The sequence below is a fragment of the Phaethon lepturus genome, unplaced genomic scaffold (genome assembly GCF_000687285.1).
Source record: "Phaethon lepturus isolate BGI_N335 unplaced genomic scaffold, ASM68728v1 scaffold33527, whole genome shotgun sequence".
Taxonomy (NCBI): Eukaryota; Metazoa; Chordata; class Aves; order Phaethontiformes; family Phaethontidae; genus Phaethon; species Phaethon lepturus.
In genome coordinates, this window is record NW_010550332.1 from 1 (window position 1) to 14689 (window position 14689).

The 14689-nt window shown below is 38.3% G+C and overlaps 1 protein-coding gene across 3 annotated transcripts; it reads right to left on the reverse strand.

Moving 5' to 3' along the window:
* Positions 1-3143: 3143 nt before the first annotated feature.
* CLK4 (CDC-like kinase 4) lies at positions 3144-13874 on the reverse strand. 3 transcript variants are annotated; one of them, XM_010290533.1, is made up of 13 exons: positions 13806-13874; positions 12995-13152; positions 11746-11971; positions 10449-10539; positions 9985-10051; positions 8294-8410; positions 8026-8192; positions 7828-7922; positions 6599-6728; positions 6176-6258; positions 4982-5061; positions 3593-3680; positions 3144-3499 (listed from the first exon to the last, which is right to left on the reverse strand). In XM_010290533.1, exons 1-13 carry the CDS (start codon positions 13857-13859, stop codon positions 3362-3364), a joined length of 1494 nt encoding a protein of 497 aa, XP_010288835.1. In that variant the 5' UTR covers positions 13860-13874; the 3' UTR covers positions 3144-3361. The 3 variants fall into 3 exon arrangements, with proteins under 3 accessions (XP_010288835.1, XP_010288836.1, XP_010288837.1); XM_010290534.1 differs by lacking the exon at positions 13806-13874 and adding an exon at positions 11061-11063 and having other exon boundaries at positions 12995-13146; XM_010290535.1 differs by lacking the exon at positions 13806-13874 and having other exon boundaries at positions 10449-10536; positions 12995-13146.
* Between the last annotated feature and the right edge of the window lie 815 nt (positions 13875-14689).

Sequence of the window (14689 nt, forward strand, 5' to 3'; positions counted from 1 at the left end):
GCCGGCGCTGCCGCCCCCGCCCGGGCTGTCACCGGTGCCGGGGAAGAGGCCGCACCTGCGAAGCGCGGCGGCCTTCCACCGTGCCCTGTAACGGACCCACCTTACCACCGTAAAGCGCCCTATCCGCTTTAGGCAGCCTCAGAAGGAGAGTAACTGTGCCCACGCACAACCACCATGTACCTACCCCCGGCCTTTGCCAAACATCCTTGCCTTTTCCTCGCTGTTACGGACGCATCACATCACCTCTTAACTCGCATATAAAACATCTTCAGATAACTTAATGCCTGTCTAGACTCTAAGCACATACTGTACAAATCCAAACGTACCCCCTGCCTCCCGGCGAAGGAGAGTAACTGTGCCCACGCACAACCACCACGTACCTACCCCCGGCCTTTGCCAAACATCCTTGCCTTTTCCTCGCTGTTACGGACGCATCACATCACCTCTTAACTCGCATATAAAACATCTTCAGATAACTTAATGCCTGTCTAGACTCTAAGCACATACTGTACAAATCCAAACGTACCCCCTGCCTCCCGGCCCCTGCCCTTCTAGGGGCAATTCCTGCTTCTGGAATAAATGGGTGAAGCCCAGGACAGAGTTAGAAAATGCGGCTAGGAGCGGTGCCAGTATCAGGTAGTAAAACCCACGCATGCACACAGCTACACCACTATATATACACACTGCTTTTTTGTAGCCAGTTTCCAGACCAGTTAGCCAGGCACACTTGTGTCACTTGCTAACAACTACCTCCTGCTCCTCTTCACGTGCCTGAAGATACCTCCCTCCTTTCCATGAGGCCGCTAAGACTCTGCACGCGCACAGTACCATTGCTTTGGGGGAGCTTCAAGGGTGCAAAGCATCTTCTCCTAAAATGTGCCCACATGACCTGAGCCCTCCTCATGGCCGAGATACCGAGAAGCTGTAAAAAGCGGGACTGGTCACTACTGGAGCCCGTTATCCATGTGTAGTAAAATGTGTAACTGACCTGTTATGGAAATGCATACTGCTGGTCTGCCTGGCTGAACCATTCACAGATTCACAGACTGTATTTTTAAGGTACAATAACTAAAATTCAGAAGTGCTGAGAAAGGTAAGAATGGATCTTACAATTATTTACCAACAGCTAAAGGCAGTTTCTTTACCTTGATCCAAACATGCAATGATTACAAACTACCCCAATTATATTCATGTACTAACAAGACAACAGGGGGTTGTGTGTGCATAAAAATCTCTTCCCCAGTAAAGGCAAAACCGCTGAGGGCAGCCTGGAGAGGAGAAGTCGGACCTGCTGCAGGTAGAGCCCCTGGCACCTGGCTGGTGCTCAGCTGCGAACAGCTCTGCGCGGCTCCAGCGGGGAGCCCAGGATGTTGGACGCGTGCCCCTTCAGACTAACACTTCTCCTGTACGTACCCTAAGGCCTGCGAAACTACTTTGGCACCTCGCTGCAGATGCTGTATTAATCTTGATAGTGCATTTTTTTTAGTTTACTGGGAGAAGAAAAGTGAATTTGAACAGGTTTTTAAAATACCTACTTTTTTTTCCAGCACATATCCCCTTTAGCAAGTGCAATGCACTCTAGTAACTGCATTAACAAAGGCTAGAAGAACTCCTTAAGCAAGAGTACTCAGTCTTTCCCTTTCTAATTTTGGTGCAACTGTTTTATAGTTACAGTTTTATAGTTATAGCAGCATATAAACTTTTTCCCCTCCATCTGCCTTTGATTTGTATTACTTAGCCGATAGGCTCAGCCAAGTCCTTGCTTTGCCTCTGAAGCTGTGGGATGGAAAGTGCTGTGGAAAGAAGGGAAGGAGTTCACTCCTGTCCTCCTCAGTCCTACCACCGTCACTGCTGACCTGGATGGTACCTTCACGTTTTGTGTCACACAGAGAAGAAACAATGATGTGAATGCCAACATCCTAGGAAGAGGGGTGTCTATTATGAGATACAATCAACCACAGTAGGAGGCACAGGTTACAGGAGATAAGCTTTCAAAGCCTCATCCCAGCAAAGTTCTACCCCCAAGTCAGAGATATGCATGTCTGGAGCCTCTTGCAAATTAAGCTTCCTCCACACCAGTGGAACAAGGACATCAGTTTAAAATCTTACTGTGCCTGAGGACTTACTCAGCAAGCACAAAACCCAAAGTCAGGTCCCTGTGGAACTGAAACAATTTACTGTTTCCTTCCTTAAGGAAGGCTTGCATGCTGAAGTCAGGATGGCAATAAATGGCCACAACTTGCACATTGCTTCTAGGCTAACAGCCAGCTTAGACAAACCCTACCTTGGGCCTTCCCTTCCTCCTGCTCAGCAAGCCATCCGTACTGTGTCAACGGATTAAGAGCATTGAACAAGACCAAGAAATCACCAACTTAAACACGGAACAGCAAAAGCTACCAAGGCACATTAATGGGGCTTCGAAGGTAACACCATTTTCTTCTTAAGTCAGCACCTGACTTCAGGAGTTGCAACTGAGAACCTGTCCTCCTCCTTCCTAGGTTATCGTCTGTGACAGTGTTTCTCAGTTGCCAAGGTTACTTAATTTATCAGTAATTAGAGATCAAGCTCCACAGAAATACATATTTGAAGACTTCAGGATGATCTTGTTACTACTGCAAGAGAAGGGCTTAAACATGCCACGATTCTGTGGCATGCAGCGTTTCTCTACATTTTTCTCCAGGTGCAGTACAGTCCTTAAAAATCTTATCATGAAAATCCTGACCTTCAGTGAATCAAGGCACTATTGAAAATGTTACTTTTCAGACCTTTACAAAAAAATTACCTATAAATACTTAACACTGAACACATCAGACCAGTTTCCAGAGACTAATTAGCCAGCCAGAGAGCAATGCATGCTGTTTAAATAGAAAATCTGGGAAAAAGGTGACCCACAAAAGAGATAGCTACTTAGAATATAACCTGTTTACAACCACATCTCAGAATGCTATCACAAAGTATTATACAGCATCATCAAATACGCTTAGCCCTTCAAATCTTTTGTGACTAGTAACAGGAAGCTAGTTAAAAACATTTACTGTTTCCAAAACTTGTTCAGCTGGCCCACAGACCCCTCACCTCCAGTCAGATGAGTAACTAGCCCCAACTGCAAAAGGAGAGGCGTACAGTTTCAAAGAGAAAACAATTTTCAAAAATGAAAATTACTTTTATTTTTCACTTTGATACCCAGAAGACTACAACTGTTCAACAAGGTAAACATAACAGTTATACAAAACATATGTAAATATTTACAGACTAAACTGTACAAAATAATTTAAAGTTTACAAAAGTTTCATGCAACCTCTGCTGACTGACACAGTCTAGGAAATCTCCTTGGAGAAGCATAAAAGATCTTTGAATATATTTATTTATTTAATGGTTCAAAAAAAGGATGCTGCAAGGCTTCATCAAGAGTAATTCTTTTGGCTGGGTCATATTCCAGCATCCTGCGAACAAGGTCAAACAGACTCTGATGATCTGTGTCTTGGCAATGCATGAATTCCTGAAAAAAGAAAGAAAAAAGAAGGAAGTATTTTAGGGAGATGTTTCACAACTGCAAATCTAACAAAAAAGTAGTAATAATGCTGTCTCCTACCTTTAAAGGCTTACAGCGTCTCCTAACATATCGTCCTGCAGAACTGTGTTCATCCCAGTCCAATTGGTCGTGGTGAAAATAATGCTTTCTGCATGATGAGGAAAATAATTTTAAGATGGTATCAGTGCATAAAGTGGGCAGACACCCTTCTAAGAAGTTTTGAAATACCGTAAAAATGTTCCTGCATACCCCTCTGCATTTGAGAGCTAACATCTCTTTTAGCTAATACCTATCCACAGAGACCTGTTGCTTTTGTTACCATTGTCACAATATATAGAAAACAGGCCCTTCAGTATTCCAATCAAAGCAGCCACTTAAAACATATTTTCCATTTCTGACATTTAAAGAGATGGATGCTCTAAGGTGTTCCAAGATAAGAACTTGGTCTCATCTGCTAGTAACAAACAAAAGACATCTTGTAAATCTATCAACTTTTAAAAAACATTTCTTACAAAACCCGCAGAGTTTAAGTGGTTAGAAACTATTTAACAAAACCAGTTATTCCCAAATGTCTTTAGAAAGCATACTGCAAATACATGAGACTACCAGTGCAAATAAAGCCCTGACGAATCCACACCTCAGTATTACATTAACAATGTAAGTAGCATCTTATTTTAAATACTACCTGAATCTATTCCAATTGCAGCTAAGTTTTTTTTCTCACTTCTCAAAATGCATTATGAATCAGCTGGACAACTGTAATACACTACCCAACACAGAATTATTGGAATTCTACTATAACATGAGTTACAGGATTATCTAGATTAGCTGACAAGAGGACAACTTATTTCAGAAGGAGAATGGACCATCAAATCTCATGTGTTGTGGATTTCGGACATATGGAGGTTAGAGGAGAACCCTGTGCTGGCTGCTTCTCCTTGCAGTAAAAGTGGGAAACTCCTGCTGCGTGTAGTTATCTTTGAGGAAGCGAGAAAGGTCACTGAAGCACATGTCTGAGGGATGTGAAGGGACAGTGGAAGAGGCTGGCAGCTGTATTAGCAAGGCAGGACCCTCTTTTCCCTCTCAGTGTAGATCTTCTAATGACAGCAGGTGCTTTATTCTCACAGTTTGTAGAAAAATGGGTGTCTAATACTATTTTGGTGACCATTATCAAGCTTTAAGGACTTAAGAACATTCATACTTGATTACCGTTAGCAGTTGGCATTTTGGTTGCTGGTAATTCAGACTAAAACCAGAAAAGAGGACTACTGTCAACTATTTAATTCACCTAAACCTGACACAATTTTCTTGCAACAGACAAATGGGTAACAAAAAGCCTGTAAGTCTCTTTGATGATCTTCAAAAGCTCACAGCTAGCAATGGAAACTAATTTAAAGTTCCTCTTATAATAGCAAAATATTAGGCAACTTACTCCTACAATGAACTTACCTGGATTTCTTGATCATGTGAGCTGGCAGAGGCCCTAGTATTCTTTCCATCATTGCCAAGTGTTCTTTACTATCATGCGTCTGTGCGGAAAAAGCAACAAATGCACTTCACCATATTTTTCTATTCTCAGCCACTTGGTAACAAACACTCATCTACAAACAAGATGTTTGCTGGCATGCTGTCACTCTATCTTTGTACATTATCACCTGCCCCGGTTTCAGCCGAGATAGAGTTAATTTTCTTTGCAGAAGCTAATATGAGACTTTTGGATTTGTGATGAAAAAAATGTGGCTAACACACTGCTGTTTTTAGTTGCTGCTGAGCAGTCAAGGACTTTCCAGCTTCCCATGCTCTGGCCTGCCTGAAAGGAGGCAGGGGGTGCAGGGAGAGCTGGGAGGGGGCACAGCCAGGACAGCTGACCCAGAAGGGCTCAAAGGAAATTCCATACCATATGACATCATGCTCTGTGTATGAACTGGAGGAGTTGGCCGGGGAGGATTCTGTACCATATGATGTCACACTCTGTATATAAACTGGGGGAATGGGCCAGGGAGGCACCGCGGCTCAGGAACTAACTGGGCACCAGTCAGCGGGTGGTAAGCAATTGTGCTGTGCATTGCTTGTTTTGTATATTCTTTTATCATCATTATTATTGTTATTTATATTTTCCCGTCCTATTAAACTGCCTTTATCTCAATCCACAAGTTCTACCCTTTCTTCTTTTCCGATTCTCTGCCCCACCCTGCTGGGAGCAGGGGAGAGTGAGTGAACAGCTGTGTGGTTGTTTTGGCTACCTGCCAGGTTCAACCACAACATCACCTTAAATTATTAAAAATAGATTATGCAATGCAGCTTGCTATATAGCACTTTCCACAGTTAAGGCAGCCCCTGAACAAAGTTCATAAAACAAGTTTTGTATGAGTACGTTTTCTTTACTATTCATTTCAGCAGAATCTTCAGAATCTAGACAGGCTTCATTAGCCAAAAAGCCAGAAAAGATCATCTTGAATAGTCTGAAGGAGCTAACCAGGACATAACATTTTCATATATGCATGCTGTCTTTACAATCTCATCTATACAATACTTAAAAAGCCTGTGAGGTCATGCCTTTTACAGTAGTGAAGTATATGGCATTAAAAGATCAAAATCAGTAGTCTGCAACAAAAATGTTTCGATTTAACTTTATGTACCTACCTGAAACACTGTAAATCCTAGGTAATACTCAATTAGAATACAACCAATACTCCAAACATCACAAGGCTGCGACCATCCCAGTGCTGCAAAACAGGCAAAGTTTATGTTTTACTTTTCAACATATTCTCAAAACCTGTAATCCACAAAGCATATGCCCACTTTCCATGCATTTACTGATGCCCATTTTCTCCTCTCTTCACATCTCTCTCCAAACATCGGTGGGAGAAAGCGGGAAAGGAACATGTTTGGACTTCCGAGTTTTAGAATATTTCTTTTACTGTTAACTGTCAAGAGTTCCAACATCACCATCTGTGAGAGATGGCTGAATTATTAGAACCATGAGCAACTACTCCCATTTATGAAGCAAAGACATCTGAATGAACTGTAATTTAACTGTCAGAAGGTTTAAAAATCTTTACTGACCTAAAATAACCTCAGGAGCTCGATAATGTCTTGTAGATACTAATGTGCTGTGATGCTCATCATCAAAAGTTGCACTTCCAAAATCAACAACTTTGATGTCTGTGTTTTTTAAAGTGCGTTCATCTCGCTTCTGCAAGAAAATCAAAATGCTATTTGTTAATATTTTTTTAAAGCATGCTTAGGCATACGGTGTTCATCATGTTATCTTAATTTACCCTCAAACCACCAGTTAGCACAAAATGCTAAAAATTAAACCTATATAACAAAACACTCTTTACAAATACATCAATTCCTTTTCAAGCTCAAGCTCCAAGAAAGAGGAGCTGATAACAAAGTGATTTAATCTGAATATTCAAAACAGATGAATACTTTCCCCACAGTAACAGAGCTCCTTTCATCTTTTTTAACCTTCAAGTTAACTTCAGTTAGTTGTTCTCTGTCTTGTTTTTTTCTATCCATTGGTACACACACTCATTTATATTATTTTAGCTCTAAAATAAAACAATGAAATCAAGCGTTATGCGTAAACTAGAGGCACTTAAGTCCATATTGCTCTTCTGTCTGTAAGAAGTTTTTATACTTTGAAAAACAAAGAGAGCAACATAAAAAGAAACTTGCATTTCTGCCAGTGCTAGAAGTGATTTGTGTAGACAAGTTCTTATCTCGATGTTGTGTCTTAGTGTTTTCTTAGATTTAGAAGGAATACACCAGTCAAGAATAGTCCTATTCAGGGCCCATGTCAATTGTAACACTGCCCAATGATCAACATCACATGTTGATAACAAACAGAAAATTCCTCTTAGCTATTAAGCCAAGGACTGTAAAACTGACAGGCATTTCAGACTCCAGAAAGGAAGTAAGACCTGACATTTCTCTCAAAACACAGGTATGCTTTAAAGAAAAGGATTCAAAAGGCTTAAGAAATATCAAGGAAAAAGCCTGTCTAAATTCAAAGCCATTAACACAATGCTCCCTATGAATGCCAGGACTTCATTAAACAGCAAAAAAACTTAACCAGTGATTAGACGAAACAGTTTAGTATGAATCAGAGCAAAGTTACTTGCTTAGCAGAAAGTCAGTGCACCTCAAAGAGCACAAGAAAAAAATTCTAGGAACCATAACTCTATCACTTGACCTTTCTACACCTTTTTTTCTTTTTTTTTTAAAGAAAAGTTCAGGTGAAGACAGAAGTAGCCCAATTCAAGTAGAGAGAAAAAGAGCAAACTTACCATTTTGGCATTGTACTTCACTATGTAATCAGACTCCACAAACAAGATATTTTCAGGCTTTAAATCTGTATGAGTTAGTTTATTATGGTGTAGAACTACAAGGGAAAAAAGAACAGTATTCCATAATTAACACATTAATTTCCTGAAGAAGGGAAAAACCCCAAGCCGTATTTGATAAGAGTATTGAGATTTACTTACAGTTTATAGACTGGCAAATTTGATAAGCCATATTTCTAATGTCATTAATATGAAATGGCAGAAAGCTGTTTTCCTTAATAAAGTCATAAGTACTAAGTCCCAGTAGCTCAAAAACAATGCAAACATGGCCATGATGATCAAACCATTCCAGCATCTGGACACAGCGGCTTAAAAAAGAAGAAATAGATAAGCAAATGAAAACTTAATTACTTGAATAATTATCTTCCACAAACCCTTAGTATGCTGACTATTCTGATTTTATACTTACAAAGTGCTGCTTGGATCCATGGTGTTTAAGTGTTCCAACACCTGTATTTCTGAACGGGCTGCTTCTCGGTATCTACCAACATTTTTCACAATTTTAACTGCTACATGCATTCCTCTCCTTTAAAAGAAAATAAAGCATCACAAACTGAATCAGTTATCATTAAATACCTCCAACCCCAAAGCAGCCTGATTTTAATAAAAGAAACACAGAAGGTTAAAGGTCACAGAGAATTATGAGCTGAAGTTGGGGAATCTGACTTAAGCACATTGAACTTAACCAGAACTGCTTTTACAAAGAAATGTAGTATTGATCTTTCATTTGTCAAATACTCATAGTATATGCTACATTAACTATTTCTCAGTCTTATTACCATATCTAAGGTAAAATAAATATCAGGAATCCACCTGCAAGATGATTTAAAGAAAAAAAAAAGCAACGTTCTCATTTGAGGAAATCATAAAGATGATTTAAAGAAAAAAAAAAAAACAATGTTCTCCTTTGAGGAAAGTACTGCAAAAATTTGACTTTTTTTCCTTCAACTTGCACAACCTGCTCTTCACTCTTCTCTGGTACTCCTGTGGAATCCGGGGAATTGAGTAACTTCTGAAGTTTAATTCCAAGTATTTTGTACTAGTGAAAACTGACCTGTGCTAACTGTAACATTGAAACTGTAAAGCTATTACATAATGGAACACAGATACGCATAGTTCATTCCATCCCATTCACTCATAGACAATTTTTATTGTCTCTGTAGAGCTATTCAGATTTTAATTACTTAAGAGTACCATCTGCCCTCACAACACAATCTCAAGCTCCTGAACAGACTTCAACTTGTGAAGTGACAGAAAAATCAAACCAAAGGCAGAGGAAAAAATACTAGAACTATGTCACGGAACTGCAGATATAAAACATGGTTAAAATCCAAGTTCTACTAGATGTTCAAAACTCCTAGCACATACAGAATGTAGTGGAAATACAGTAATTTTCTCCTCCACCAAACATGCCATCACACAGAAGTAACCATTCCATCAAAAAAGGACTGGATACTGGATTACTGTGCATTCAGAAAAAGTTGAAAGGGTAATTCTGATTATGCAGACTGAGGAAAGAAGTTTACCGCTCAACCAATTCCAAGCAGTTGCTTTCACTAAGAACCAAAACTACTTTCTCAGCCTCTCATTGTACCATCTTCTAAGTCAGCCTCCCAATTCAGTTCTGTACTCTTTGGATACCCACACACTCTCTAGTTATGGCAAGAGCACTTGTAGAACCAACAGAAAAACATACTGAAGCAAAACATAGCTCCCCCCTTTTAAAAAGGGCAGATGACTTCTATTGTTTAGAGGAAAACAAAGCAACAAAAAGTGTTTCTTGTATTCCATCTTGTATGAAGTCAATACCATGCAAGGGCCTTTCACAGAGCAACAGAAGAAACAAAAACCATTTATCATATTGGAAGATGCCTAAAGAACCTTAAAAACAAATCAAGGACAGATGTGGTATCACCTTAATACCCTTAAAAATCTTCAACTAGAAATAAGCTTACAAGGTAGCACTCAAAAAGAGTGACATTTCTTTCTTAGATATACTGCAAAGCTGTATTTTAAAGATAATGTCCCTGAGGTTTAATTTCTGAGCTAAGTAGTGTATTTTGTCATGAGATCTGCTTGTAAAGATTAATCAACACTTACATATCATGATCTATGCACTCCACTACTTTTCCAAAAGCTCCTTCTCCTAAAGTTGCAACAATTTCATCTAAAAAGAACAAACACAAGTCAGAATTATATAACTACTTAAACAAGAATGATTATTATTAATGTAGATTTTAAAATGTACCATTACAAAAGCATAATTACTTTAAATCTCAGCATCTGAATGCATTATTTTATTGGACAGGTGTCATGAAAACAGTTAGCCAAAAAACTATCTCTTGTTCTAATCTCAAGATTCAAGTTCATTTACTAATTGCAACTTTTTGAACACAGTATTTAAATTCTACAGAAAAGAAGATATGCAAAAAAACAAAAAAAGCACAAAAAAAACAGAACAAAAAGAGCAATGAAGATTTCTTTAGCCCCCCTCCTCTGACATACTATTCTAAACAGATTTTTTGCTGAAAAGTTTTTAAAAAGTGTTGAAAAATGTTCTATACATCTTGCTCTTAGAACGTCTCCACTTTCACAGATCAGGTGACCCTCCTCATCATCCTCTACACTCCTGGATCTTTTCCTTCGGTGACTCTTCTGGAAACGGCACCAAGATCGTCCAGCCAATCAATATATCAGAGTGAATTCAGGGCAGAATACGCAATTCATTCAGCGGGGAGATATTCAGGCATTCAGTTACACACCAGGCCACGAACAGTTGGCAGGAGCAATTTCAAATTCAGTCCCCAGAAATTCACAGGGCACAGTTTATGTTACAGAAGAAAAACATGGCAAGGAACAGATTTTCAGATAAATACTTAAAAGTGATAAAGCAACAGAAAAAACAACACAATTTTGTCTCTCAAACAGTGGCTTAACTGAAGACAGATTAAGACTGCAACATCACTATATCTAATACTTTGCTAGCAAATAGTAAAAAATAGTATTTATTTACATATCTAAGCTTACAGTCAGGTGAAATGTTTCTATTTTTAAAACACACACTTCATGTAATCTACATATAAAAACATACCAAGTAATTTTACTTCCCCCATGTTTAAAGAGAGAAGAAAAATTACTCCAAAGTCCTTAATTTACATTGTATAATCTAACACAACTTGCTGTATCTATGGCAGAAATGTAACATGAAACACCGGGAGCTGAAGATGTATCAGTGGGCATCATGCCAATAATAAGAAATTCTGAGAGCATGCCTTCAAAGGCGGCAAGCAGTAAACTTATCCCATCTTCAGTAAGACTTAGCTGCCATTAGCTAGGCACATGGTTTATCAGAGTTTTCTGGAATCAGGTGTAGAATTGTTCTTATCAATTTACCAGACACGCACGATTCATACTCCCAATTAAGCTTACATTAAAAAGGCATGTCACTTCAACTACTTTCAGTAATAGAATGCATGGCATCTCACAGTCTACCTGAAGAAACATAGTTCACTATGCTGTAAAACTAAAAAGTGGTAACTGTACTTTGAAATAGGACAGTTACCCATCTTCAATTTTGAGACAACATTTTTCAGATTAATCCCAGCAATTTTAACTACCGGCCACCTACATTCCTATTGTATAACTAGTACTGATGATAATCCCACCCCCCACCCAATACTCTGATCCAGAAGTTTCAACTAAGAACATATTCATATGCTCACAAATGGATTCAGCTACAAATCATTTTTTAATAACATAATATTTCTTAAAGTACTGTGATCAGGAATTGAAGCTCTAGCACTCACTTAAGAAGTTTATTACCACTAATTCATTAATAATAAAGTTAAAAATTACTCATACCGAATGTGATTGGTGACTGGAGCAATGATGTCTCTTATGCTTCCTTTTATGACTACTTTTCCTGCTCCGACCGGAGGATTTGCTATAGTGATGATGGTGACTCTTTTCATAGTCTCTGTGATAATGCCTGTGGTCATATACTTCACAGAAGTCATTTCTGTATTCCTCAACATATCTCCGGTCATGATGGTCTCTTTCATTTATGGCTCTATCGTCCAAATAATGACTGAAAATATATTTTAAGTGAATGTTCTCCACTTCAAAAACTTGAGGTTCCAACAAGATAAGTGACTTGAGCTGAGTTACACGGTATCTGTCTTTACATCAAGAATGTTTTCTAATTGACTCCCTCCCCAAAAATAGTGGAGCTTTTGATGTTACTTTATTAGGATACTAACAACATTGTCAGTCTTAAATACACAGCAGCCATTCACATGAACAATATATAATCTGTCCACAGTTTGCACAACAAATCAGAAACTCGGACTCAAAAAGAAGAAACACTTCCTAAAATACACTGAGCAACTCAACACGATCTCCAAAATCACAGGATAAAACACTCACGATACAGCAATAATCCCCTTCTATGCGCTCAAAGCATTAAAAAAAGAAAAATAAAACCTGGAGACTGAGAGAAGTAGCAGTGTTCTCAAACGTTAAAAACCTCAGAGAGTATCTGGATCAAGGATCTTCTGCACATTAAAAAAACCTTTAAGAAAGCTGCCGAGGCAAAGAGCCCCAATATCACTGTACACCTACCCCTTCCTGCATTTTATAAGCATGATTATGTGCTCTTAAAAGAATTCCATGGGACCTTCTTCTCAAGGAAAAAGCAGAAAAACACATCTTTCCAGTGAAAGCGTGCGTGAAAAAGCAAAACACCTCCAAATTAGTAAGAGAAACTCATACTTACCATTGTATTAAATGATAAACAAACCTTCTCTTCCTTTCTTTCACATTAAGTAAATGAAAAGGCATACCTTTAACTTGAAATTTAATATTGAATATATTCAACACCAATACTTAACTGACAACAGTGAAACAAACTAGTGACATTTACTTGTTTTTATTAAATAATTTCTATGTAATGGTTCAGGTATTATGTTAATGAAACCAACTACCACTTAAGCTTGTCTTAAGTGAGCCAAACCTTAAGGAATTGCCAACTTTGGGCACTCAAAAACATCCTGAAAACGCATTTATTTTAGACATGATAAGAAACATTAGCGCTAAATTCAGAGTCTTATACCTTTCAGAAATGTGATTTGGTTTATAGTTCTTGCTTTCTTGTCCACTGCTGTGGGACCTTTTCCTGCGTTTACGGCTGCTACTGTGCTTTCTTTGATCCCAGCTCTTTCTGTCATCCCATTCAGGACAATGAGATTGTTTTGAATGCCGCATCTGCCACTGAAAAAAAAAAAAATCAAGAAAAACACATAAAAGACAAAAGCATTATACCAGTATTTGTAGATGCACTCAACTACTGTAGTTTGACCAAATATGACAGAACTAGAAAGAACCATTTCTACAAGTAATTCTTTTTCCTCAGTTTCCCCCACATATTATTTCGGTGTGGCAAGCAGACATAGCTTCCTCATCCTAACACTGTTACAAAACACAAATGAAGATTAAATAGGCCAACTCATCTTCACTCAATAGCATCAAACATGTCATTAAAGCCTGTTTTAAATAAACTCTCAAGTGACTAAACAGAATCATTTCCTTAAAGAGTCTTCTGTTGGAGAGAGACCTTAATCTTCAAACATCCTCTCTGAAAAAACCTGGATTTAGTTCTTCATGCTATATTGTACATAGATTACTACATGAAAGTCAAGTATGTTCCATCAGTCTAAAAACTTATGTCACAAATCTATTTACAGATCACTGTTAAACAGCAATTACTTTTTAAAGTTTTAGCAACAATCACACAGTGAACTCTGATATATTAACACATAACTCTGTAGAACTACTACAAGCCAAGCCACAGTTTTTGAACCCTATTAGCATGCAAGCATGTGGGTGCTTTGCAATTCAGCTGATTCACCAAAGACAAAACCCACCAGCTTCTGTTGCAGGACGTTATATGTAGGAGTTCTGTGTTCAAACAGGTACATGCACAACTGAAAAAAAAACGAAAGTAAAGCACAGCTGTAGAATTAAGAGTATAACAAAACCAATCATTATTTGTTTACTCTTCTTTGGAAGGAGTTTTTGAAAATAAGAATAAGCTTACGTAACTATTTCAGTATATTCTCAAGAATGAACTAACACAGGACAAGAAAGAGTTTCCATAGTAATCGGTGACAGCAGGAAAAGTGCTTCAGAAACAAAGACAGCACTAAAGAGAATCATGATTGTGTAAACTGATACAGAACAACGTTGGTTGCCTTCACACCAACTGGAGGCATTAAGAAGGAAACTTTTAGAACATGTAAATGGAAAGCCCCTTCTGAAAAAGAGGTTTTCTGAAACTTTCAGAATATTTGTGACAGGCTGGTAGTTTAAAGAAAACCAAGACACCTGCACAAATGTCTTTTAAAGAAATCTGTTTTTAAAACACAACTACAATGCAAACATAGTGACAAAATATGCAAAAATAATTGACATGACCTTTTGAGTCAGTCATGACCTAGGTCTTGCAAAAATCTCATTCACTTATGACACATTAATAAGAAATAAAAATACTAACGTACTGAATGACAAACAAAATTGTCTGAAGGATCAAGACAAAATTAAAACCGATTAGTGTTTCATTTAACGCCTGTATTTCTTCTCTTCCTGCCCAGCTCCAAAGCCATTTTTGGCTACTTTCAAACTACATAACCCAAATTATGAAACACACTAAGGTTTCAATAATTCTGCTTGTGAGGTGAAGAGTTCCCCCCACACACTCAGTTATAGGTGAACCGAAGATTCTACTTATGATTGTCTTCTCCCCGCCCCC